The sequence below is a fragment of the Elephantulus edwardii genome, unplaced genomic scaffold (assembly GCF_000299155.1).
Source record: "Elephantulus edwardii isolate Elephantulus edwardi_28Jun2011 unplaced genomic scaffold, EleEdw1.0 scaffold00006, whole genome shotgun sequence".
Classification (NCBI taxonomy): domain Eukaryota; kingdom Metazoa; phylum Chordata; class Mammalia; order Macroscelidea; family Macroscelididae; genus Elephantulus; species Elephantulus edwardii.
In genome coordinates, this window is record NW_006399756.1 from 15,079,210 (window position 1) to 15,106,269 (window position 27,060).

A 27,060-nucleotide genomic window follows, 5' to 3' on the forward strand; every position below is an offset into this window, starting at 1 on the left:
CCCGCCAGGGGGCGTCGACCTTATCATCCCACCAGCTTCTGCTCCTGGCGGTTGGTGGAAACTAATGGATTGAAGCCTTTTCCAGTGACGTGACACGGCAGTGACATTGCTTCACCAGTGCCTTGCTTGTGTCGCTGATGTATTATCAAGATGACATTGCAGCCTACAAGTGACAGCACCACCAAATACTATCCTTCCAAGGAAATGACATCAAGGAGTTTAATTTTATCAAGCAGTTAAGGTTTTCCATGTCAACATCTGCTGATACTCACACTACCAGCTTAATGCCATTTGGTTATTTTTTTCAAAGGACAGACTTTTAAAAAAAATTTCAGCAGTGTGAAAATACAGAATTTGAGAAAGGCAGTTATAATCAAGTTCTTTGTCACAATCTGGTCTTTGGACTGACTGGCTCATTCTGATTGGATCTTCTGCTAAAAATTAGCATTTCTACCCCTAGATGGAGCTCTGGTGAACTAGTGGTAAGAAGCTGTGCGGCAATCCTGAAAGCACACAGTTCAAATCCATCAGATGCTACACAAGAGAAGGTTGGGCAATCTCCTCCCGTGCAATTACCTGCCTCTGAAAACCCACTCGAGGGTCAGCTATGGGTCAGTCCTGACTCACTGGTACAAAGAACAACAGCCCCTAGATAAGGGCTACCCCTCTGGTAGCCTAGTGATAAGAAGCTGCAGCGCAATCCCAAAGGCATGTGGTTCAAACCCAAGAGATGCTCTGCAGGAGGATGGACAATCTCCTCCTGTATAATTTACAGCCTCTGAAAACCCACTGGAGGATCAACTATGGGACGACACTAAACAACAACAACAACAACAACAACTACCCTCAGATAGACTCAAACAGAATCTACTTTCTAGTAAGATTTCCCAAGTGAGTCTTACTCAAGAGCTTATGTAAGTAGTATATCTATATCTAGAATCTATGTATGTTATAGATTCTCATATACACAAAAAGGGGCCTTGGTGGTATAGTGTTACCTGTTGAGCTACTAACTGACAAGTCAGTAGTTTAAATCCACCACTGCTCCTGGGACAAATATGAGAATTCTTCTCTCATAATGGTTTACACCCTCAGAAACCCAGTGAAAGGTTGTGATTAGTTAGAACAGTGAATTTGATTCTCAGTACACACACACGTAAAGTGATTCTCATAGCTTCTTTGTACACATAAGAATCACCTTAGAATTTGTGAAGATGTAGATTCTGATCCGGTATAACTGGGGTGGAAACACACTTTCTCAGCACACAAATGAACCAGAATGAACCAGTCCCTAAAGCCCTGTTCAGAATTCAAGGTTATCATGGTAAATGCTAGGATTTGTATGTTCAGTAGCATTTTACAGATTGGACCAATTTGTCCAGCAAACTTGAACATGCCAGGATTTCCTACAGCGGGTATGTGTGCCTTTCTTAAGCTGTGGAGGCACACATAATGCAAAAGCACCAATTCCAGGACCCAGTGCTGGAGGTGCCCCAGCAGCGGTGAAGCCTCGGGTCTGAGTCTGATCTCTGGAGAACAAAAGCAAAAATAACACTTAATCCTTAAATCACTCTTTAAAATCCTCTGTAGCTTTCCTTTTGCTCTTCAGAAAGGGGAGGAAGAAGAAGTAAAATACAGCAAATTCAATGCAAACTTAACAATCGTCACTTAAATGCATTTCTTTTTCTTCTTTGCTTTTCCTATATTGTATTAAATACTTCCCTGTCAGGGACACATTGGGGTCTAGAGATTAAAGGAGTGAGGTTTGGAGTCAGACAGAAAAGGGTTTGAATCCTGGTTCTGTCAGTTATTCACTCAATTGTTACTGTTAAGTTTTGGAGTTGAAGTTTCCTAATTTTGAAAACAGGATTTGTGGCCGCTACCACACAGGATACGACAAGATGAAAGCAGAAAACACTTTGCATAGTGACTGGCTCCTGGTAAATGTACAATAAAGGACAGGCCTTTTGCTTTTGGCCTGCATGACTTTGCTCATTTGGGACACTACTTATACAGGTTACTAAACACATTGTTCTGAGAACAAAGCCATAATGGACATGGCATTTGCATTAGGAGCCCTGCCCCCTATAATTGCTTACAAACAGCATGTTCCTGTCAACATAATTTATGAGTATCTTTATAGAAAAGAGCTTCTCCGTTTCCTACGCTGTGGGAAGAGGCAGTCTACAATTTCTGATTTACCTATCAAAGATGATTTAAAGATGGAAAGCAGAACCAGAACTAATGTACAAACAACTTAAACATTAATGTTTTAAAACTAAAAACGGAAAAGAATATAATAAACATGAACATGATTAACCAAAGAAAGGCTCAAGAGGACAGCACAGACCCTTCAGCAAGACCTGTGAGTGTCCACGTGACTCTGTGGAATAAAGATGGAACATCCCCACCCACACAGCCTCTGAAAACTCACCGGAACATCAGGTATGAATTGGTTCCAACTGATGGCAGTTGGTTGAAGATGCATTTCAGGGCTTTTTTTGTTTGTTTTTAAATACATGAGCATGTATGGGCATATTATCAGGAGGGACCAGGATCTGAAGGAAGTGATCACACTTGGTACAGAGTCAATGAAAAAGAAGAAGATTCTCAACAAGATGGACTGAGTGCCTGCAATAATGGCGGCAAGCAGTGCAGTGGTTGCAAGAATGGTTTGGGATCAAGTTGTATTTCATAGTATTTCATAACACTGTACTTGGGTCATGATACGTTGGCACTGACATGATGACATCTAACTACAAGAAGAGTAAAATATATGAGTTAAGACTCTTATGGTGCACTTGATTAAGCATGAGCTGCTACTCAAAAAGTCAGTGGTTAAAACCCGTCAGCTGCTCCCTGGGAGAAAGCTGAGCCAGTCTGTTTCTGTAAAGATCACAACCTAAAAAAACCTCAGAAGGGCATGTCTACTCTGATCTGTAGGATCACACTGAGTTAGAATGGATTGGAAAGTAATGTTTTGTTTCGGATTTGTAAGGTGAGCTCTCTCTTTGCCTTCAACTTGGAATGACTCCTACATGATGCTCCACTGAGTTTTTGAGGCTGTAAACTGCATTGTTGGGGAATGCTGGGGAGGAAGGGAGGGCCTCTGGCCAGGACAGATAACCTGGTTCTGGATAAGTTCAAGCCTCCCAACGGCCTTTAATATGGGATAGAGAAAGCTCTCCTGTGTTTGGCTGTGCTGGCTTGAGAAAGCTCCCACCTGGAAAGATGGCTGCCATATTTGTTGAGCTGGGAGTAGTCTGCATGAGGCTGAGGTTCTCCTATCCAATCTTCATGTCCCATGTCTGCAAGCCTACCCTGTCTTCCTGTTTACTTGCTCGTATATAAGTGCGCTGCAGCCCCCAATAAAGTTGAGCTGGATTGACTCTCTAGATGGCTCCCGAAGTGGTGTGTCTCTGTCGTGCTTACCCCCATCAGGGTGTCGCTGTTCGTTGCTGGCAAAGGGACAGCGACTCTGCATGAGAGAAAAATGCTCAGCGTTCTCCTTCAGAGGCTCAGCTGCAGATACTCAACAAGAAGGAAGCACATCACACAGACCAGGCCTTTCAACTGGTTCATTCTGGCTCAACATCCTACTGAGAACGTGTCTTTCCAGGCCAGACACTGAATCTGAATTCATATGTCTACAATACCACCAAGTGATGTGAACTTAAGAATGTTGTTGAGAGGTAGATGATGTTGCTTCAGGATACATGAGGTAGGGGAAAATATCTCTCAGCAAGGGGTTGATCCGGAATGAACCAATTCAAAGGCCTACACAGGCCTGGCTCTTAATCTTAGCTCTACCTGTGTGCTTTAAATCACAGGCTAGTAAAAAAATTTGAGGGAAATAAAAGAACTTCTCTGAAGAGGTTTATTTAACTGTAAAATAGGAATGATTTCCCCCAAAGGTTGTAATAACAATTTAAAAAATGAAATAGCTTAGTAATGATAAGGAATTAAGGCTAAGGAAGCCTGCATTTTTAAAAAGAAAAAAGGATGGTCTTGGGGCATTTCTGATATAAGACCATGATTATTAAAAAAGCTAAGGAAAGGTTTACACACAGAGGGCATAATTCTTGGATGATCACTAAGGATAGGAAGGAAGAGAAAGGGAGTAAAATTACAGATGAACCAGGTGAAGGGAAGGGCAATAAACAACAAGAGGTTTATCAGACATTGTAATTCAACACATTGCTCAACTGCAGTTAATGTTATAAAACAAAATGTGTATGATTGATTGAAAGGGGGACAGTGAACAATAATCTTAGGAGTGACAAAAATCATAAAGGCAAAGCTTTCTAAATTGAAAAACAAATAGCAAAATACCCAAAGAGACCTTTTACTTGGAAGACACTTAAATAGCAGGATAACTAACATGGCTTGTGACAAATGGGTCCAGGAATGAGACTGATTGTGTAACAACAGCCTTCGTGAACAACAGTCAGCAGTGAAAAATCAGTTCTTTTAACCTTGGTAGAGCTTTCCAGTCTACTTCACAAATCGAATTTTAGGTCATAGATTATAATATCATTTCTATTTTTCAAGCCCAAGAATCATCTAGATTTATAGTGAGTTGCAAATGCGAGAACCCTGGTGGTGCAATGATTAAGAGCACAGCTGCTAACCTACATGTTGGTGGTTCAAATCCATCATGCACGCTGAAGAAGAAAGATGAGGCAGTGTGCTTCCAGAGCTGTGCAAACCGAGTGGCCAGCCCTGGTCTGTTCTGGAGGTTTGCTAGGAGTCAGAATTATTTCAATAGTATGGGGTTTCAGTTTTGGGGTTTTAAAGTTTGTTTTGAAAAGCCCAGACAACATGACAAAATGTTGTTGTCATTGTTGATTGCCATCAAGTCGAGATAGACTCATAGCGACTCTGTGAACAAAAGACCTAATGCCTTTCCACAGCTATATCTGTTTCTCCAAGTTCACAGAGTTTCCAGAGGCATGTGGTTTAGGAAGTAGATGCCACTCCTGCTTCCCAATCTGTAAAGATCCACAGCTGAGCTAAGGATTAGACTCAGGGAGTTGAATGGCAATAGGAGTATAGATGACTCAGAAAAAGAAAGAAAATATTTAGTTACACAAATACACTGAATTTCTATTATGTTCAGGGCACCACTTAAACCAAAATCAATCCACTTTGTCCAGTTGATTCCCACTCAGAGAGAGTCTCCGTCAGGTTTCCGAGGCTTTAAATCTTAATGGGAGGAGACTTCCCATGTTTCTCCCTCAGAGCAGCTGGTAGATTCGAACTGCTGATCTTTCGGTGGTGGCTGGTACACACCATCGTGTCGGAGACAACTCAGAGCTGACTCTCCTGAAGCTGACCCTCTGGCTGATTCTCAGAGACTATAAATCCTGGGGGAGGAGATGGCCTATCTTTCTCCCAGGGAGCCGCTGGTGGATTCGAACAACATGCTTTTGGGTTGACAATGCAGCTCCTTGCCTCTAGGTCAGCAGAGCTCCTTGACCTGGTTAGCAGCCGAACACATACTACACTTCACCATCATAACTTCTTAATCACTACTACTCAGTCCCTGGAAATATAATCATTTAAAAAGGGGAAATCCCTACCTTGAATAATGGTAAATTTTATGTATTAAATAATTTTCCAAATGAAACAAAATAAAGAATGGTAGTAGAGATGGGGAAAAATACAGAGTAGATGATTCATGACTTAGAAATGCCTGTGATGGAAAAATGGTAAGAGAGAGAGAGAGAGTGTGTGTGTGTGTGTAGAAAGAGGAGGCCAATTCAAATATGGAAACTAAGCAAAGTTATTGCTATTGACCCCAGGATCAACTACAGGAGAATGACTCCATAGGCTGCAATCTTTCCAGAAGCTGACCTCCATGCTTTTCTCCCAAGGAATAGCTGGCGAGTTTGAATTGCAGAACTTTTGACCACTGGGCCACCAAGGCTCCTCAAGTGGGGAGGGGAGGGATTAGTGTATGCAACAAATAGAGGTGTAGTGTAATATGTTCATAGCAGCATTATTCACCATCGCAAGATGATGGAAACAGCCCCAACGTCCAACCACAAAAGAATGGATTGAGAAATAAAGGTGCATTCACACAATGGAATACTAGGCAGCACGCAGGAGCAAGGATTTTGAAAATTATTACCGAACTTGAGAGGGACTGGAGAGCATTATGCTGAGTGAACTAACTCAGTCCCACAAGGATAAATATTGTACAAAACCAGTTTTGTAGAATGAGTATGATCCAAGAGGAGTGGGAGAGGCTGGAAGCAGAGTGGTGAGGGTCTGCAGGGGGCAGGGGAAAGTAATCATGGGGTTGTAAAATTTGTTGGGTGGGGGGATGAGGCAAATGGAAAGAATTTTTTCTTGAAAACAATGTATTCAAATTTTGTAAATAAACTAGTAGAAAAATTTTTTAAAAATCTCAAAAAGAGAGACTTTGAGCTCTGGTCACATAATCTATAAACTAAACTAAAGGCCACACCCCTCTGGCTCTTGGGAATCCACCCACGGCTCCAAGAAACAAAGAAGGGCATTCTCCTCCCACATGATTTACAACCTCAGAAACCCAATGGAGGGGCCGCTAAGACTTAGTTCCAGCTTGATAGCAACAGGTGATTTGAAATGCAGACCTCTGAGCCATTTGACAGCTCTGAAACACGTCCCTGAGTGAACATTTTGGCTGCTCAAGTCCACTGAGAATGGCCCCTCGGGGGCAGGAGGTGGGAAGTCTAATGATCTAATTCCACACAGCCAACCACTGAAAACCCTGTGGAGAGTGGTTCTACTCTGACACAGGGGGTTGCCATCAGTCAGAATAACTTCACTGTTAACAGGGGAAAGCACATCATATTTGCATATAATATCAAATGAGACATATGGTACCTTTAGAAGGATCTGATGAAACTTCAAACAAGTCTTGAAACATCAAAGAAATGAACAGAAACTTTGAGCTGACAAACAAAGTTGACAGGAAAACAAAATACAGAATGGGAGGGATGTTGAGACATTACCTAGCAGCTCAGAGCAGCTTGGTTTTGAAAGAGAAGTCGGGCACAGAGAAAGCAATGCTGAGCCCAAGTGCCTCATACCCACCTGGCCCTACCACAGGTCTACATGGAATACAGACTGGGTTCTGAGGAAGTCTCTTCAGGGGAACCTCAGTTTCCTTCCCTGGCAAACAAAAGGACAGAACCACCCCGAAAGACTCTTAACCATCCTCTATGTGATGCTTGGAAAGGTTGAATAACATCCTGTGCAAAACCCACTCAAGACAGGAGGACATATGCTGAGAGAAATGGACTCTGCCAGACCAGGGCAGAAGCACAGGGCTGGGAGTTGAACTGATGGATGGAAATTGATTCTGAAACTCCCTTCGACCATGTGATGGATATTATGGGGAATACAATCAGCTGTTCTCTATTTCTGGAGAGATGAGAACAAGAAGAAAAAGAACAAAAGAAAATGAGATGAAATTGCAGTGAAGACTGTTATAAGAAGGGAATGAATGAGTTCCGGAAGTGGTGGGCATGCCTTTTGGGAAGTCCTCAGAAACAGCCTGGCTGTCTAAGATCATTCCGGACAGGGTCACCAGCTGTGCCTACCGGCAGCTGGACGGGCCAGATGTCATTTCAGTCCCCTTCCTATCTCTGTGCTTCAGTGGTTGCATGACATTACGCATAAATAGTATAATATCCAGTTACCCCACTTATACATTTTATGTATCTATTAATATGGACAACAGCTTCCTTGCTATTTGACTAGTAGAGTTTTGAATACAAATGTAGCTCCAGCTCTCCCCGTTAGAACACCACATTCTGAGCTAATTGCCTCACAGAACACTTAAGGAGTCATTTTTCATTACGATGGTGAGTAAGGGGAAGGCAGATGGCACAGTCCTGGTATTGATCTGAGGAACCTCGCCTGTCTCGTGGGATCAAGAGAACTTAGCGCATGGTCACTGCATCCAAACTAGTAGGGGCTTCAAGGTTCTGTTCAAATAATGTTAGACATTAGGTCCAGGGGTCGAGAATGTACCTTTCCCCCAAGGCTTCTCAATGATGACGCCAAGAACCACGCAGGACTCCTCAATTCACTCTCTTGGAGTCTTGTGGACCAGTTTAAGTCTCCAAGCCCTTAAGGAAAAGGATGTTACTTATTCTAGGGCATCCATTACTACTGACAGCTGTGACGACACGGCCCTTCAGGAAAGTCTGCTCAAATTTCAGTCTATACTCACTTGTAAATAATAAGGTGAGTCAGTTCCCTGCCAATCTAGTTGAAGTTCTTATTCATAGAGTCCCTCCAGAACAAAGCACAACTGTCCCACTGTGTATCCAAGTCGGTACGTCTTGAATGGAGCAGAACCTCCATCCCATAGGAGAGGTGATAGCTTTAACTGCTGACTTTCAACTAGAAGGCCATGTTTAATCCATTACACCAGCAAGGCTCCTCAACAAGGTGGGTAAAAGGAGATACATCACAAACTTTCACAAGGCCATTAGCACTTTTCCCTAAAAGGAAGTTCATACTTGTCTTAAAGAGTTAATGCAATTATAACCATCATTTACCTTTTGAAAACTAATGACTACAGTCTTTGCTTATAACTCCAGTGGACCTTTCATTAAGAAATACTTATATTCAAAAACACCTTTGGTGGGCCCTATAGGACCTTTTCTAAGCAAATGGTAAATATTAAGTTTAAGTCAGCTGTCAATAATAACATTTGGAGCTCTGGTGGCCTAGTGGTGAGAAACTGCACCGCAGTCCTGAAAGTATGTGTTTTGTGTCTGTGCTTCAAATATACCAGCTGTTCCACAGTAGAAGGATAGGCAATCTCCTCCTGTGCAATTAAACTGCCTCTGACACCCCACTGGAGGGCCAGCTATAGGTCGGTTCCAACTCGACGGCACATAAAAACAACATCATCATCAATAACATATAGAGTTGTTATCAATACTTGATAACACTCTCACTGGACTTGCAAAAAAGACCCCTGGGCATTTTGAGCTGGTCCTCAGGGAAAGATGTTTATGGGAGAATAAGGAATTCCAGGGCCTACATTTTATTAGCCTTTTCCCAGTTTTCTGACAAGGAGATATATTTTCCCAAGTCCCTTAATTATCCTTCTTGGTTCTAGGAAGGTCCCATCTACCTGCACTCTGGCCCTTGTGTGTGAGAGGGTAACCTGTTCAGGAGTAAGAGGGGGCCTGCTCTATATGAGAGATCTAAAGACGCAGGTTCTAGTCCCTGCTCCGATACAAACACATGCCATCCTCGGCAAGTTTCTCTCCATCTGTCTTTCCAAGTTTTTCTCTGGCAAAATGTGGAACAGATCTAGTTGATTTCTAGGGTTATTTTTAAAACTGTAATTCCATACTTCTTTGATACTTAGGATATCTCAGCTACCCTATTACTAAATGCAGTAGGATAATCCTTGGCAGAGTTCCCTCAAACCAGTGTCGACGAAGACTAATTGATAACCAATTAAAAGAAAGATTTCAGACTCATCAGCACTTTCATCAAGATGCTGGTGCCAGTCATCACACGGAATGCTGGGAAGTTCATCCGCCTTTCCATTTAACTTGTATCTACAAGCCTCTTAGTTTTTTGTGCTGCTTCGAGGGCAGCTTGCTTACTAAAACAAAAAACAAACAAACAAACAAAAAAACACAAAAAAACCCCAACAAAACAAAACAAAAAAACCCAAACTTGATTTCTTTGCTTTGCCTTTGTAAGTTGATTTGTTGAGCTGCTTACTTTTTTCTGTATTTCTCTTTGACCACAGTGATTATTTACCCGTCAATTCTAGAAATACCTGAAAGGCCATGAAGAATGTGGGGTTAGAAGGAGAGAGGAAAAATATGCTTCCCACACTTTGAGTGCTGGGGGTTTCATTTTTCATGTCCCAAAATTTTGACTTTTTATGTGAGTTTGTTTCTGATTGCTCCTATCCTAGAATTATTTGAACTCATTTTTAGGATATTTCACTTACTTCTGCAGTATGTTTAATCACCCATGCTCATTCTCTGTGCTTCTTTTACATTAACCAATCTCTCTCAGATTAACATTGGGATGACGAGAACTTGAAAAATCTCAACAGGGAGAACTGTGGTCTTGTCACTTTACAATGACTCTGGTTGGTAAACAAAGAAACCTTTTTTATCCTAAAAGGCACATGACAAGTGGCCTTTGGCAACAGTAATGCCTCACTCCCTAAAAATGAAATTGAGAGCTTTTGGTTTTATACTGTAGCTGCTAATATATGGTTGAAGTCAAGTTACTTAAACATCATGAGTTCACTTTCCTCATCTGTGAAAAAAAGGAGTAAGCTAAACTCTGTAGATGTATACCCATCTGTCAGCCTGCTACGCTGTCGTAGCTCCTGTGATGCCATGATGCTGGAAATTATGTTACCGATTTTCACAATATCAGCAAAATCACTTTTGGTGGACAAGTTTCAACGGAGCACAAACCAGAAAGACTTGGTGATCCACTTCTGAAATGAGTCAGTGAAAACCCTATAAATCACAAGGGGTTATTACCCAATATAGTTCTGGAAGATGGGCCCACTAGATTGGAAAACACTAAGAAGACTCAATGGCCAAGCGATGGACTCAGGTATACCCATGTTGTGAAGGTCACACAGGACTGGGTAATGTCTTGTTCTGTTGGACACAGGATCATGATAACTTCGAGTCAACTCAACTGCAAATAACAAGAGTTACAAGATTTCAAAGGCTAAAACAAAGGACACACTAATCACAAGAAAAGGAATGTGTTAACAATAACAACAGTAATGTTTAATTTACCGTGTCAATTTCTCAGTTTGTCTTTGCTGAATGTAATTAGTATGTGAATATTTAGTTCTTAAATTTCTTTGTATACTCATAAAATATAGAAGCTATGTGGTCTTTCAAATTTAAATGGCTTTAAAAATTTTATCCAAGAAAGAAATAACAGTACAAATAATTAAAACAGAATAAATTTATGATTGTTGTTGTTATCATGTGCTGTCATGTCGCCTGCAACTCATAGCCACCCTGTGTACAACAGCCCTAAACCTTGCTCTGTCCTGTGCCAATCTTACTGTCTCTAACACATCTACCCCCATTACCACAGTCACTAAATCAATCCATCTCATGGAGAGTCTTCCTGTCTTGCACTGTCTCTCCACCCACCCAAGCATGATGTCCCTCTCCAAAGGCTGACCCCTACTTTCAACATGTCCAGCGTATATCAGATGAAGCTTCAGAATCCTCGCCTTCAAGGAGCAGCCTGGTCCCACCCTGTCTAAGCTGAACCTGTTTGTTCTCCTAGCAGTCTGTGGTATATTCAATACTCTTCTCCTACATGGGAAATCTTAATTGCTTTATTGTTTTGTGTCATCTTTCATGAATACGCTGGCTTTCATTGAATCTTAAATTTAAACAACCAAGCTTTATTAGATGTATTCCACCAAAGGTATGGTATTTGGCTTCATTTTACTTCCAAAGAATCCTACATGAAATCATAAAAGCATAAAATAAAGTTTATTAAAAATTATGGACCCAAAGAGAAATTTTACTTAGTAAAGATTGCTCCAGCATATATCTTTCCTATATTTCACTTCTTCTTCCTATTTATTTATTTATTTATTTATTTTCTTTTTTGTGAAGAAGTTCTGGCATGTAAGGTTATGTAATTTTATTCATCAATTAAATATTTATCAAGCAACTACTAACTACGAGGAACTTTTCAGCAGCTGAGGATTCAAAGATAAAATAAGGTTCTGTCCCTAGACAGCTTACTACCTGAGAAGAAAGTTAAGAAAAGTCCCCAGATGGCTTTGATATATATTAAAAAACCAGACACAAGCCCACCTCCACTGAGTGAATTCTAACCCATAGTAACCTTCTAGGCCAAGGCAGAACTGTCTCTCTAGGTTACCAAGACTCTAAACCTCTAGAGAAGCAGACTGCCTTATCGTTCTCCCTGAGTGGCTGGTGAACTTGGATAGTTAACCTGCTTGTTAAAAGTTCAACACTTATTCTACTGTGCCATCAAGGTTTCTTTCAATAAATATTAAACCAAAAAACAAACCCATGGCCAATGAGTTGGCTGTAACCCTTGGTCTTCAGCACTTTAAAGAGAACCTTGAGAGCAGATATTCTCAATGCATCAGCAGTGATATTCCTTGTTTTATGGCTTCATCTAAATCCGTCTTGTATTTCTGGCATGAGTCAGTAGAAATTCTTTAATTATCATTATAAGAATTCTTTCTTCTGTATAGACTTTTGATACTTTGGATGGTTTGTGGGTAGGGAGAAAAGTGCAACAATGAATGAATGTAAATCCAAAGTCTCTGTAAACTTTTATTAAGATAAAATAAAAAAAATTTTTAAAGCTTAAGCCATCCAAAGCAGGTCTATTTTATTTCCTTTCTCTCATAAGACTATTTTCTCTTTCTTCATAGCCCTTTGTACGATTTTTAACCATGAGTTCATTTTCATGAGTATTTGTTTCATGTTTATCTCTAAACAGACTGTCACCTCTATTGAAGCAAAAACTCTACCCATTTCCATCACTACACTATATTCAGTCCCTGGCACATAGCAAGCACCTTTTAAATATGTCTTTAATAAAGACAGAAAATGAGGATCCAAAATTATGATTCCTTATATACAATATACAAGAGAAAATGATTTCTTAGTGATGGCTTTAATGCCTTTCCCAGTATTTTTTACATATGTAAATATTTATATTTATATAGCTATATCTAATGTATTACATTAAAAAAAATTCAGTAAGATCTTATCATTGTCTTTCACTGGGTCTCTGCCTAATTTTATAGTTTATCACCAAGTGTCCGATTCTCCAAGTCTTTCTTTATGAATACACACACGGTCAATGTGGTACATTCAGAATTGAGGTTAAAAGGTGAACAGCATGCCCAATTTTTATAATGCAGCTTTGATACAAATCATTAGTTCTAGTTTTTGTTCCAGCAAACTCTAGCAAAGAGAGTTCCAAGATTTGGACATCAGGGGTGTTTCTAGAAGTAAGATACCAGAATGGCAGAGTTATAAAACAATACCACAGAATCTGAGAGTATGGGAAGCTCTGGAAATATTTGGGGAATAGGATTAATGTAAAAAAAGGAAACAAAATTTTTAAAATTTCTGGCTTCTAAGGAGGTGGGAAGGGAATACCGCACTGAATGTGTTCCCAGTTCACCTTTGAAAATATCTAGGGCTTCCCTGACTCATCGGTGGTATGAGCTGCTTTTTGCCTCCTTTCTAAAGATGTATAGCCTTTTAACATACTGAGATTAGAACCAAGATGTCATTGATAGACTATTGAGATGTGCACAGCTCACTGAAAGGTCAGCTGTTCGCATCCACCAGAGCTTCTGAGAGAAAAAGGGCAGTCTCCTACTATGAGATTTACAGCCTCAGAAATGCTAGCAAAGGTTGCTAGGAGTTGGAATAAACTTACTGGGAATGTGGATAAAAAGCAGTAATAATTCTGTTTGGTCACTAACAAGCAACATCCTAGAAAATAAAGTTTCTAAACTGACCCTGAGAAGCCCAAAAGTCAAATCAGGTCTTACTTTGGAGTCAGTTATCTGCTCCTCCTACCCTAAGCAGCTTTAACATAATTTACAGAAGAACGATATTGCTATGCTTCAGAGAGCTGGACAATGACCAAGGATGATAGAAGAATTGATGCCATTGAGTTATGGTGCTGGAGAAGAGTTTTGAACATACCATGAACTGCTAAGAGAACTAACAGGTCTGTCCGGGAGAGGGTGAAACCAAGCTGCTCATTGGAGGCAAGGATTTTGAGACTCTGTCTCATATACTTTGGTCATGTAGGCAGAAGGGGCTAGTCTTTGAAGAATGATATCATGCTTGGAAGAGTGGCAGGTTAGCGCAGGAGAGGAAGATCCCGATGAGATTGATTGACACAGTAACTAGAGTAATGATGATAGGGATGTCCGAGACAGTGTGATTGGCTGAGGACAGAGCAGCGTTCAGAGCTATTGTGTACAGGGTCACTATGAGTTGCAAACAACTCGATGGCACATAACAACAGCATCACCACCATAAGGAGAATGATAGAATAGAGTATTATCATCTTACTATGAGTTTATATTTCTACTACAAGAAAAATCTTAGGATTAGAAATTAATATGTGAGAAAACCAGGCCCTAGAGAGTGACCCACCAGCTCCTGTCCACACAGCTAGTTGCTGGCAGTGCAGGAGCTCAGGGCGTGTGACCCCAAGGGCTACGACTCACAAGACCAAGCTGCAGCTCTTTTCCTCTCACTGTACGCCCTCCTTTCTAGTACATTCCAACAGAAGCAGGTGTGTCATGGTCTCCAAATATTCCCATTTGCAACCAGGAATGAGACATCTACCCTTTTGCCCCTTAAGCCCAGTGCTCAGCACAAGTCTTCGAAGTCTTCTGCTCTGGGTAGAGAGCACTGTCAGGAATGAGGGCTCCTTGTAGTCTACACAGGCCCTTCATCCACAGAGGAGAGCTCTGGTGGCCTAATCTATGGGTAAATGTGTGCCAAAGGCTACACATTTCTCTAGTGGTTCAAGTCCACCAGCCACTCTGAGGGACAAAGGAGGGCAAGCTCCTCCCCTCACTCTCTAGCCTCCAAAACCTGCTGGAAGGTCAGTGATGGTGAAGAGTTGAGTTGCTGAGTCTAATCCAGAGAAGCACGGAGACAGGGCAGAGTCACAGAGCCTGGGACTCCACAGGGATGCCAGCAGAAATTCCATTTCCCTCCCTCCCTCTCTGGTTGTGTTTCATTTGGGAAAGTTCTTTAACCTCTCCTCCATTTCATGTGCTTTATCTATAAATGTGAGATAATAATAGATACTCCAAAGTCATTTAAAAGAGGAAACCAAATAGAAAAGAAAATAAAGAACCCATTAGAATGCTCAGAATAACCAATTCTTGCTCTATCCCTCCCCTGCTGCTTTCCATTTAATTAAACCAATATTCTCTTTCTGTCATCATCACAAGCAGGATAGTATCAATGACGCTATAGGTAGGTCATCACCTTCAACTTTCTATACTATCGACAAATTGTGAAAAATGATCTGGTCATTTTGCTACAACTTCTAAGCTGAAAGAAGACAATTTTCAAAACTTTCGACACAGCTGTTTTTGTTGTGGACCTTCGAGTTGGAATCGATCTGGAGCTGACCCTCCGGTGGGATTTCAGAGGCATGAGAGGATGCTGTGTGTCATTCTCCTGTGGAGCGGCTGGTGGATTTGAACTTTGTACCTTTAGGATTGCAGCGCAACTTCTCACTATGAGGCAATATCCTTGTTTGGAGGGCAACGTTAGGCTCATCCTTATATGAGATCCGATCATGACAAAATTGTGCTTTGAGGTGACGCATGTAACTGCTTTTGCAGCTGTAGGCACGCGAGCCACTGGGATTTCTAATCCAGTGAGAAAAGTTAATCTGCTTCTCATTAGACAAAGTCCATAAACTATGAGATCCATAATCCTTCATCACGGAGTGACAGGATCATTATCATGTTCAATTTATGCTTCGGAAGAGCTCTGTTTACTCTGTCCACATTTTATCTTAATGCGAGTCTAAAATGCTTTGGGCCCCTGCTGCCCAGGGTGACTGGAGACACACTCGTTTATAGTGTCCTGAGGCACTGCTGCTTAATGGGCTCCGTTTTCATGGAGGTGACGGTCTCTCAGCCACTCTGGGAGCAGACGAGAAAGTGGCTGCACAGTGCACAATGTGTCAACAGCATAAGTCCTGCGTACAACCCACTAGACTCTGGCATACTTGGTACTAGTTACCAGCAGAAAATACAGCAATGAATGAAGCAACAGCTGATTTCACAAGGCTAGTATAGCCCTGGTCTGTCCACTTGCTGTCCAGAGGTAACTCATGGTTTTTGTGAAGCTGAATACTGTGACACTGATGTGTCAAATGTGAGAACGGTTACCCATGGTGGACAGTATTTGGTGGAGCTCCCCGATTAAAACAAGCTTGGAAGCAGGAGTGGCATCGACTTCTTAAATGGCTTGCCTCTGGAAACCCTATAAACCTGGAGAGAGGATGAAAGTTATGCAAGTGTCCAGGTCTTTCGTTCATAGGGTCACTATGAGTCACTTACGACTCCATGGCGCTTAACAACAACAACAACCAAGGGCTGAAAACCTGACTTCAAGACCACTGAAAAAGTTACTTAGTAATTTTTTTCTGCTACACTTCTGAGCCATCTAGAGGAAACACTGTTCAAAAATGTCTAACTACAGTATATGAAGACATAAACAAAACTAAAACTCTCAAGCAGGTGCATGGAGTAATCTAAAGGCTGGATTGGCACAGTCTTTCTTTTAAACTGATAAAATCTAGGACTTTGTTTATTTCAAGAAGATGCTAACAAGATAGTGTCTAATCTTTAATTGCTAAACTTTACTGGGATTCTCCCTGATGGAAAGGCAGTAAGATAAAAGTTCAAAAATAATGTTGTTGTTGTTGTTGTTGTTGTTAAGTGCCGTGGAGTCGCAGGCGACTCATAGCGACCCTATGAAGGAGAGTCCTCAACACTTGGGTGCCTTTCATCCTCTCTCCAGGGTCATAGGGTTTCCGGAGGCAAGCTATTTCGGAAGTGGATGCCACGCCCCCTTCCAAAACAATACCGTACTTTCAAATTTAAAAAGAAAAATCAGTGGCTGCTCCTGAGAAGAGCTGTTTACACCAACATCTACGTGCTCTTGAGACTCTCAGAGGTCAGTCCTACAACTGAGATTCTGTGAGAGCCACCGCATTCATAGGATGCTACTGCCTTCTCCCTGCAGCCTAATGTTTCCTTGAATGAAATGCTTTTATCCATAGAAATGAAGAGTGGATAAAGAGAAGCATCATCCAACACGTGGACCCTACATCCTATAGAAAGGACTGATAGGAGATTCTGAGGTTCTGTAAGGTTTTTCGACTTCCCCACTCACCTGCATCAAAGAAGCCAGGAAAGAGTATCCTTATCTAAGCTATCCTTGACAGGCAAGAGGGCTTTTAATCTAAAAAGGAATGTTCGGTCATTGAACAGATAAGCTAACATGTGGAGACAAAACAACCCAAGAACCAAGAGAAAATTGTCCTGTCTGTCATGGCGGGGATGGGTTCAGGCATCCCTCTACGAAGCCATTCCTCCACCTCACCCATCACTTCACGGGCTGCAGATCCAGCAGCCTCACTAGTGGAGTATCTTCAGAACCCAGAGTCTCTAGGAGAGTCGTCTGGGGGACAAGAATGAGTTTTAATCCAGTCGCTCATTATATTGTAGTTAATTGACTTACAGTTGGAAGTGGGTGCTCACTGTGTCACAGGAGTCATCAAGACTCCTGTCACCACCACCACCACCACCACCACCATCACCACCATCACCAGCAGCAGCAGCAGCACCACCACCACCACAAGACTTCACTGCTTTCTATGTGCCGTGAACTGTGATTAGCACAGACATATACATGGGCTTCCTATAAAGATACGTCAAACTCTAGCAACTGAGATAATTGTTCTCAGCATTTCTCTCCAAAGAGCAAATATGGCTCAAAAATAATCATTAGGATGTGCTTCCTCCCAAACTTTAAATCATATTAAGTTTTAACTGGCTCTGCACATGCCAAATATCTTGACAACACAGGGAAGGAACAGTCATTTAGTCTGTAATGGTCTCAATACTTTTCTTTGTTCACAGGAAACCTAGATGACAGTATTGGAAAATTTTTCTGCAGGCATTTTTTTTTAGTCAAGTTCAGTGATTTCTCATTTATTGTTTCCTAATATCTCATCGTGAAGAAAATTATGCATATAGCAAAGTTGAAAGAATTTTGCAAAAATATCACTATATCCCTGTTACCTACATTTTGCCATTAATATTCCACTTAACATGTTTTCTGATGTATTTGTCCATCTATCCATCTTACTACCCATGCAGCAATGGAACCTATGTTTTTGATACATTTCAAAGCAGATTATAAACAGCAGATAATGCTATATACTGAAAGAGTAAAACTAAAGAAACTTCTCTGTTCCTATAAACACACCTAGAAAAAATTAGATTTTTAACATTAAATTATTAGTTTTACTCCTGACAATATCAATCTCTGATAAAATAGACTTCAGGGTAAAAATCAGCCTAAGGGACAAGGAAGGACCCTATATCACGCTTAAAGTATCAATAAAGCTAGATATAGTGGAGAAAGACAGACAGGTATACAGACCGGTACAGATGTGAACAGACGGAAGCACACATAGGTATACATGTCAATACATGAATGTGCGCACAGGCACAGATACTCATTGAAGACACAAATACGGATACTTCTTAGATATAACCGAATACCTTCCAGGATTGATTTCCAAATTTGAAGATAATGAGCAGAGTCTCATGGGACAGTCCAGGTCAACTGGTATAACACAGCTCATAAAGCAGCAGGAAAATGCCACCGTGAGCACCGTGGCCCGCTGGAGCACCGTGCGGAGGGGAGGCTGCTGCCGGAGGCGCTGAGCTGCTTTCTGTCGTGCACTGGATTGCTAGAAGGTGGAGCTGACCTGGCAGCACCCATCAGCAGTCAACCAAAGCCTGGCCTGCACCACGAAGTGTGTGTGTGCAGGGGCTCAGGACCTTGTGGCAGCCATCTAAAAACCCTGGTTCTCTACACAGTCGGGGCAAGACAGCAACAAAGTATCCAGAAGCTCAGAAAGGAAATACATCGACAATCATTCTAAGTCCTTCTACCCTGAGGCTGGGAAACTAGGCTTGGTGGCTAGCTCCCACCCCGGACCTGACCAGGCTCAGATAGAACGGGATGAAACTAGGGAACAGAGCTCAAATTCTCATTTAAAGGAAAATAGACAGCTTGAAACTGTGGATAACAGAAGACACCCTAAGATTATCACCCTGAGACAGTCTTTAAACCTAGAGCACCTTTTTAGCAAAGCAACAGATAAAAAGAAGAGATATTGCCTATAATAATTTCGCTGCTGTTATGTACCGCTGAGTCAGAATCGACCCACAGCTGACCCTCCAGGGGCCGTAAATCACATGGAAAGAGACTGCCCATCCTTCTCCCACGGAGCAACTGATGGAATGGCCTTGCAGTGCAGCTTCTTACCACTAGGCCCCTAAAGCTAGTTGTTATTGTTGTTAAGTGTCGTCGAGTTGTAGGTGATTCATAACGACCCTATGAACGAAAGTCCTCAACACATGTGTGACTTTCATCCTCTCTCCAGGTTTCATAGAGTTTCCAGAGGCAAGCTATTTTGGAAGTAGATGCCACTCCTGCTTCCAAGCTTGTTTTAATCGGGCAGCTCCACCAAACACTGTGCACCATGGGTAACCATTATCGCATTTGTCTCATCAGTTTTACAGTGTTCAGCTTCACAGCAACCACGAGTTACCTCTGTACAGCAAGTGGACACACCAGGGCTATAAGACCTTTGGCTTGGTAGCATCAAAGCTAGTAATAAAAAAAAAGGGTAGTAATAATTAAAAAAAAAGTTCAGTGTGAGAAGTAAAAGATCAACAATTACTCCAAACAAAGCAAAGATGAGACAATAAGGGGTAATCCCAAATTAAAGTCACGAAAGAGAGCAGAGAACCATTAAAGGCACATTGTGAGAACTATAAATGCTATTACCAAACCATGTGTATGGAAATTGCCAAAAGGGAACCTAAGACGCTGTGCAAACTTTCACCAAAAACCTCAATAAAATATAGCTCGAAAAAAATTAAAGTGAGTCTGTCATGAGGATTAGATGCGATAAACAGGAAAACATTTTGTCAGGATGAAAGCACTGGGCACATCTGAGATAATATTATCGTCAGTAATCATAATGCATCTGACACAGCTGAAGTAATGGGCCACGCAACTGTGGGTTTTTCTCAATCAGTCAGAAAGGATTTCAAAGGTGAAAGGGACGGAGTATTGGCAGCTGCCTCCAGCCTGCCCATCAGTTAGTCATCTTGTCAAGGATCTGAAGGAATCTTGGTGCACATCGCACGGACTTGTTTTCATTAGTGAAGTGTTTGTTTTGGACATCATCCCAGTTTTAAAACAATGCTTCCATTAGCTGGGCAAAATACCTATAATTATCCATCTTATCTGACCAGTGCAAAATGCTTCTGTATGGAAGCCCATTTGCCTTGGTGTGCAGGAAGAAGAGGGAGCCATCACTCAAGGCATGAGAAGGTGCACAGAATGCTTCTTTCAGTGAATAATGTCTACCCAGGAAATCGGAGTAGAAACTTCTACAACAAGGTATCATCAGTTTCCAGAAATGGTGAGTCTAAAGGGGATGGAAAACCAACCTTCCACCCCCGTCCCCAAGTGGTGGGGGGGAAAAAAATCCCACAATTTAAGTGACTATAAGTTTACAAGTATAAAATAATGGCCTTCCATTTCTGTGTCTGGGTGAACACAAGCCAGGAAAGTGAGGACCAAGGTCAATGGCAACTAGAAAACCAAGATTAAGTAAGTCAGGAGGGGAGTTCACCATCATTTACGGTTACTGGCAAACTGCCAAACCTTTAGCGCTTTATTTTATGCTGAAGGGGAACTAAAGAAAAAAATAAACAAAAACAACACACAGACCAGATTTGAAATAACCTTTGCCCTCCAAAGTATTACTTTCATTTAAGTGCTGATAAAGAAAATAATTAGGAGACAGAAAAATGAAAATATGTAAATAGGACAAATATAAATATACATAGTTCATAGGTTGCTATGAGTTGTACTCAACTTGATGGCACCTAACAACAACAAATATATATATGGAGACACTATAAATATATATATACCCCCACACCCACACCCACACATATGTATATCTATCTGTATCTCATTGTCGTTGATTACCTTCAAGTCGAGCACGACTCATAGCGACCCTATGAACAAAAGGCCTGAAGCCTCTCTATAGCTATCGACATTTATCAAAGTTCATAGAGTTTCCAGAGGCAGGTTATTTAGGAAGTGGATACTACTCCTGCCTCCCAACTTGTCATAATATGTTATTGTTAGGTGCCATTGAGTTGCCTGAAATGCCTACGTACAGCAGCTCTGAACCCCTCCCTGTCCTGAGCCAGTCTCACTAATTCCGACACACCAACCCCCATTTCCCAGTTACTGTGTCAATCCATCTCATCCGGGGTCTCCCTCTCCTGTGCTGTCTGTCCACCTTTCTGAGCTTGATGTCCTTCTCCAAGGACTGATCTCTCCTGGCTACAATCCTAGCCTCCAAAGAGAGACTGGGTTTCACCATATCCAAGAAAGATCTATCTATCTATCTATCTATCTATCTATCTATCTATCTATCTATCTATCTATCTATCTACCTCCCTCCCTACCTCCCTACCTACCTAGGGAGAGAGAGAAATTTAAGTGCAAAGATTTTAGAGCGACCTACACTCAGCACTGCACATATTTACAGTGTGGGCACACCACCACAGTCAGATAAGAGGGTGCACACAGTTGTTCCACAATTCAAAATATGTTTTCATGCTTTAAGACAAGAGCAATTAGAGTCACGGGCTGACTGGGAGCATCTAAGAGATGCCTGGGTCTATGAATTCCACTAAGACTGTTAGTGGAACCAAGAACATCTCTTGAGGAGACTGAGACAGCTGCCCCAAGCTTTCATCCTTGGATGATTCCATCGTCACTCAAAACACATCAACAGCTCACTTAGTTTGAGACGATGGTCCCTTATTCACAAAGTCATTTGTAATGACTGATAGATAACACAGCATCCAGATGACACACGTGCTCAAAGGAAGGAAGCCGATCAGAGAGGCAAGAACGTGTTCACACTGCTGCTGGCCCTTCTCCGTGACCAGCGAACTGGAGTGTGTGTATTTGAACAAACAGGTTATAGTATTCTATTTCCTCAAACACACAGATATTCATATATTCCACATGTGTTTATAAAAGAAACACTAGTAAATCCGATTTTACGACACAGCACATCTCTAGGCACTCAAATACAGGTTTCTGTCCTAACAAACTTAGGTCATGCTCTAAATTAGAACTATATTCAAATCGCTACTGTTCAATCGGTGAGGGTGGCCCTCATTCATCTTACCTGACTGTCCAGGGGGAGGGGCTCCTGAAGACCCTCGTGGGAGACAAAGAAAGACCGTGAGGACCGCGGCTCTGTTCCCTGCACAGGGCTCGATGGCGATTGGCTTGGGTGCCCCCTGCAAAAGAAAATCCATTTTCAGTTTCTTCTACTTTTCACATTTTAAGTCACCTAGGCTATATGTTCCTAGAAATGGGGAACCTGCCTTATGTGTCACTGGGACACCAGATCTAGGCACACTGGAGAGGAGAAGCAGGTTCACATTTGAAGAAATGGGTACATTGCACCTTTTAGATGTGGTTGCAAAATGATGCAACTTCACATACATAGTGAAATGTGTATGTAATGGAGCAAGTGAAGAGATAATTGTTATAATAATAGTACTAAACCCACATGTCTTTACAAAGAAAATGGAGCAAGTGAAGAGATAATTATTATAATATTAGTAATAAACCCACTGTGCTATGTTGTTGATTCCAATACAGACCTTCCGCCGGGTCTCCAGGGCTGTAAATCTTTGAAGGAGGAGATTGCTCTTTATTTCCTGGGTGAGTGGGTGGTGAATTAGAACTGCCGACCTTTCAGTTAAAAGGCTGATATGCGATGCACTATGCCACCAGGGTTTCTTAATAATAACTGCTGTGTTATTTCGTGCCTATGAACCACAGATGGGAACCTTGCCCTCTCCTGCACAGCCTGAAGGTCTCTGCCATGTTCAAACCCATTGCTGCAGTCACTGTGCCAGTCCATTTCACCCACGGTCTTTCTTATGCTGACCCTATCATTCTCAGAATGATGTATTTATCCTTCTGACAGCATGTCAAAGTACGCGAAAGAGTGTCACCATCCTTGACTCCAGATTAGGGCGCTCAAGTGGCCTAGTGACAAGAAGCTGCACTGCAGTCCCAAAGGCACACGGTTTGAGGCCACCAGCTACCTGTGCAGGAGAAGAATGGGCAGTCTCCTCCTGTGTGATTAGCTACCTCTGAAAACCCACTGGAGGGACTGTTCCATCTCTATAGTCCTCAACAACAACAACAACAACAACAACAACAACAACATGGTTTTCCCCAACCCCCCAGGACTGGCAAAAAAGAAAAGTTGTTTTTGGACAAAGATACCATGTTGGGACAGGTCAGTGAATGAGAGAACTCTTTACCAAATGGATTGACACAGTGACTATAACGACAGGTGTAGCAAGCATGTCACAGATCAGGGGATGACACGGGATGCAGCAAAGTTCTGAGCTGCTGTGCACAGGGTCACCATGAGTCGTAGTTGACTCTACTAAAAAGAACTAACACTATGGCTTGGGTCGAGTTCTGATGGCATAGTCTATAGAGAGTTGGACTGCTAATTCACAAGCTGTGCGTCTCTGGCAGTTTGAATCCACCAGCTGCTCTGTGGAAGAAAGATGGGCAGTCTCCCCTTGTCTTGATTTACAACCTTCAAAACCAAAAGGAGGGTTGCTATCCAGTGGAACTGACTCAACATAAGGGAGTGAATGAGTTAACCATCAAAGCCGGTGCCATTCAAAGCATTTCACATAGATTCACTGTCAATCCTAGAACAGTCCTACAAGATGAGAAGACTGAGGCATGAGGTCAAATACTTTGCCCAAATTCATGTAACTAAGAAGTATCAATGTGAAGACTGAAATTTGGGCAGGCTGCTTTTAGAGTCTATGTTGTTGGCCAGAGAGCAGCTTAAGTGGTACGTGTGCAAACACACACAACCATTTACACAAGCACATGTAAATTCAAATGTGTATTCAAACACACACATAAACACACACAAAGAATTTGTGTTTAAAGGCAACATCACCTTCAAAATACAGAGAATATTATTATCGACTACAAAAGTGATTTTGGCTGTAACCATTCAAAGAACACAGGTGATACCTGGCTGAAATAGCAAAGCAACATCTCTGAGTAAAGGTGAACTTAAAGGTGGGGGAGGGGAATGCCACTGCATTAATTATTAGAACAAATGGTTTGTTTAGTCCTTTTCACCCATCATATTTAAACTTTTTAGAAGATACACAGACATATGTAGTTATTCACCTACACTGGCTTTAGAATATTGCCGTTTCTAGAAAGTTTAACGAGGCATTAAAGATAAAATATGTCCCCTTTCATGTAAAACTTAGACTGAAATTCCTGGTGACAATGGTTTTATGTGGTTATAAAGGATTTCTCCTTTATAGCAACATAAATCTCAGGTTTTAAAATTATCCCCATACGGACACATTTTGGGAGTCCTCAATAGGAAGGTGAAAGTGGTCATGGTAGGCGAACAAAGGGCATAAAAATCCTCCCTGGAAGCGCTGGGAGGCACGCCACAATACCTCCATCAAGCTGTGTGATCTAGGGGTTCACATTTTCAAGCTTACATTTAATTTAACAGACTTATTTTTTTTAAATGTTAAGTCAAAATCAGCATAAGTACATAGCTCTTCTCAATTGATGTAAATATTTAAAGAATGGGCTTGTTGGATTCTAAGACCAAAAGAAAAAAAAATATTATGCATGCTTTGAACTAAGTTTCTAAGCTACTGAAATTTATTGTCATTTAATAAATGCAAAGTATAAGTAAAGGTCAATTGGTGAAAATATATGAAGAGGAAAGAAAATAAACTCAAGGCTTAAACAAACAGAACAGGAAACCATTTCAAGGTATAAATGGTAGTACTTTATTATAAATATCAAAATCTGTTCACTACATCCAAGAAATAATTTACCATTTCCATCATCAGACAAGGGTTTCTTTATGGCTTTGTTTTGTAGTTCTTAGTGTAATAACCACCACATTAAAAACAAAACCCCCCACAATTTAATTTCCAGGATTAGAATAGTAGAGTTTCATGACTACCTAGAGAAAGGTAAGAAACAGAGGATCTTGGTTTCGGATATTTAAACAATAAATGACTTGGCAGCTTGTCAATGATGGTCACCAGGTTTATTATTTACTGTTTTGTTGTTGTTATTTGGATTTTGTTTCCTTTTTTTTTTTTTAAACTCTGCAAGAAAATGGTTTGAAATATCAAATGTTGGAACCCAATGCAGCATCTGAGAGAAAACTAACTGCATATTTTGGGTGTAAAATGACCTAATTAACTAAGTCTTTAAGCGTTAAGAGTCTCAGTAGCCAATAAGACAGACATTTTGGTCATAGAAAAGGAATTACACTTCTGTACTTCCACAGGTCTATTTTAAAAGCGTTCTCCCACTCTTCTTGGTTCTGATACCATGCGGAAAGCATTCAGAAATGGCCTTATGTTGACAAGTCACTTTAAAGGAGATGACAATCATTCTATTTTTCAATTACTTTATAACATGCTCTATTTTTAGCTATGGTAATTGTCATAAAAGGATATTGGTGAAAATATGAATTATTCATATGTTAAAAATATCGGTGCCTAGCCCACATCTCTGACACCTCTGGCAGGAAGTCACATACGTTTCAAAGTGATGTCCAAAGAGTTTGTGGCAAATGTCACTTTCAACACAGACTCTCAAATGAACAAGAAGCAAAACCCACTCCACAGCACTTGAACTTTGCAATGGAAAACTGAAAAGACCCAACAGACGATAATATTTGTGACACCTGAGGTTTTTTCCAGTTGTTTAGTGTGAAATACATAACCATGAATCAAAATCACTTCACAATGGCATGGCATGCTCACTGAGCTGTACAATTTATCATGCATTTTCCATGGCTGCCTTTGAAAGAGATAAGGCATGGGTTTGTTTAACTACAGCTCTCAGCAGCCGTGAATTACTGCTAGGCACTGTCATGCTTGTTGTGCTGCAAGCAAGAAGCAGGGTTTAGCCCGTGCCAGAAAGCATCACTGACAGTTACGTAATTAGCAGTTCTTGTTTATTAATCACACCACACTTATACAAAAAGCTTATTTTGTTCGCCATGGTGTTTTAGAAACTTGTTTTCAAGTTCTCATTTGGGGAACTAAAAATTCTTTGCTTAGTCTTTCCATTTTTCATCTACTAAAGATAAGAAATTTACTAGAGAATTTCTGAAATCATAAGGAGTTTCAAGATTACAGACTTTAAAACTCATATTCTACACAAGCGAGGCGAGGCATTGGAGCCCAGGATCTATCGTAAGAACCACAGGACAATGAGCAAAGGGCAAAGACTGGGTTCCTTTTTCCATACACCCCCCTGGTCGTGTGAGTGAGTGAGTGAGTGAATGAATGAGTCATTCACTCTTGATAACTCACAGTGGGCCCATCTCTCAACAATGTGACCTTAGCACCTTTATGATTTAAGAGGACAATTAGACACTCTCCTCTTGGTCACAGCTACATTAGTAAGCTTGAGGCCAATATTCTAGGACTTAGAAGATAAATTAGATGCTTATTTACCATTTGAGATATTTTAATAACTTTCAGAAGTTACAAACTAAGATCTGAAAACTCACATTCCTTCAAAATTCAGGTGGGCAATGTACAGTAACATATATAATGTATTTCTTAAATGTTTACTATGTGCTTAAGACTCCTTGGTGGGACAGGAGGTATGTGTTTTTGGCTGTTAACGGAAAGGTCTGGTGGTTTAGAATGCACCACACATTCTGTGGAAGAAAGTGAGGCTGTATCATCTCATAAAGAAAAAATCTCCAGAGGCTAGAAAAAGCCTTGGAGGTCTGACAGATGATCACCGTGAGTTCTAACTGACTACATAGTGGTGGGTTTGCTTGGAGGTTAGACTCCATGCCTTGTGAGGGAGGTCTGGTGGAATAGTGGGTAAGAAGTTGTGCTGCCAACCCAAAGGCAAGTAGTTTGTGTTCACCAACTGCTCTGTGGGACAAGGGTAGGCAATCTGCTTTTGTGTGATTCATTGCCTCTGACAGCCTGCGGGAGGGTCAGCTACAAGGGTTCTAACTCAATGGCACGTAACAACATGTGCCTTGTGCTATGCTGAACATCCACATGGGAGT

At 41.3% G+C, this 27,060-nt stretch overlaps 1 protein-coding gene across 1 annotated transcript in view; it reads right to left on the reverse strand.

Moving 5' to 3' along the window:
* Positions 1-27,060, reverse strand: part of ATRNL1 (attractin-like 1) — a 705,738-nt gene that overhangs the window by 120,737 nt on the left and 557,941 nt on the right. The window contains exon 28 of the mRNA XM_006879915.1: positions 22,105-22,219. Coding sequence (XP_006879977.1) covers positions 22,105-22,219 — 115 coding nt within the window. The remainder of the gene's footprint in view (positions 1-22,104; positions 22,220-27,060) is intronic.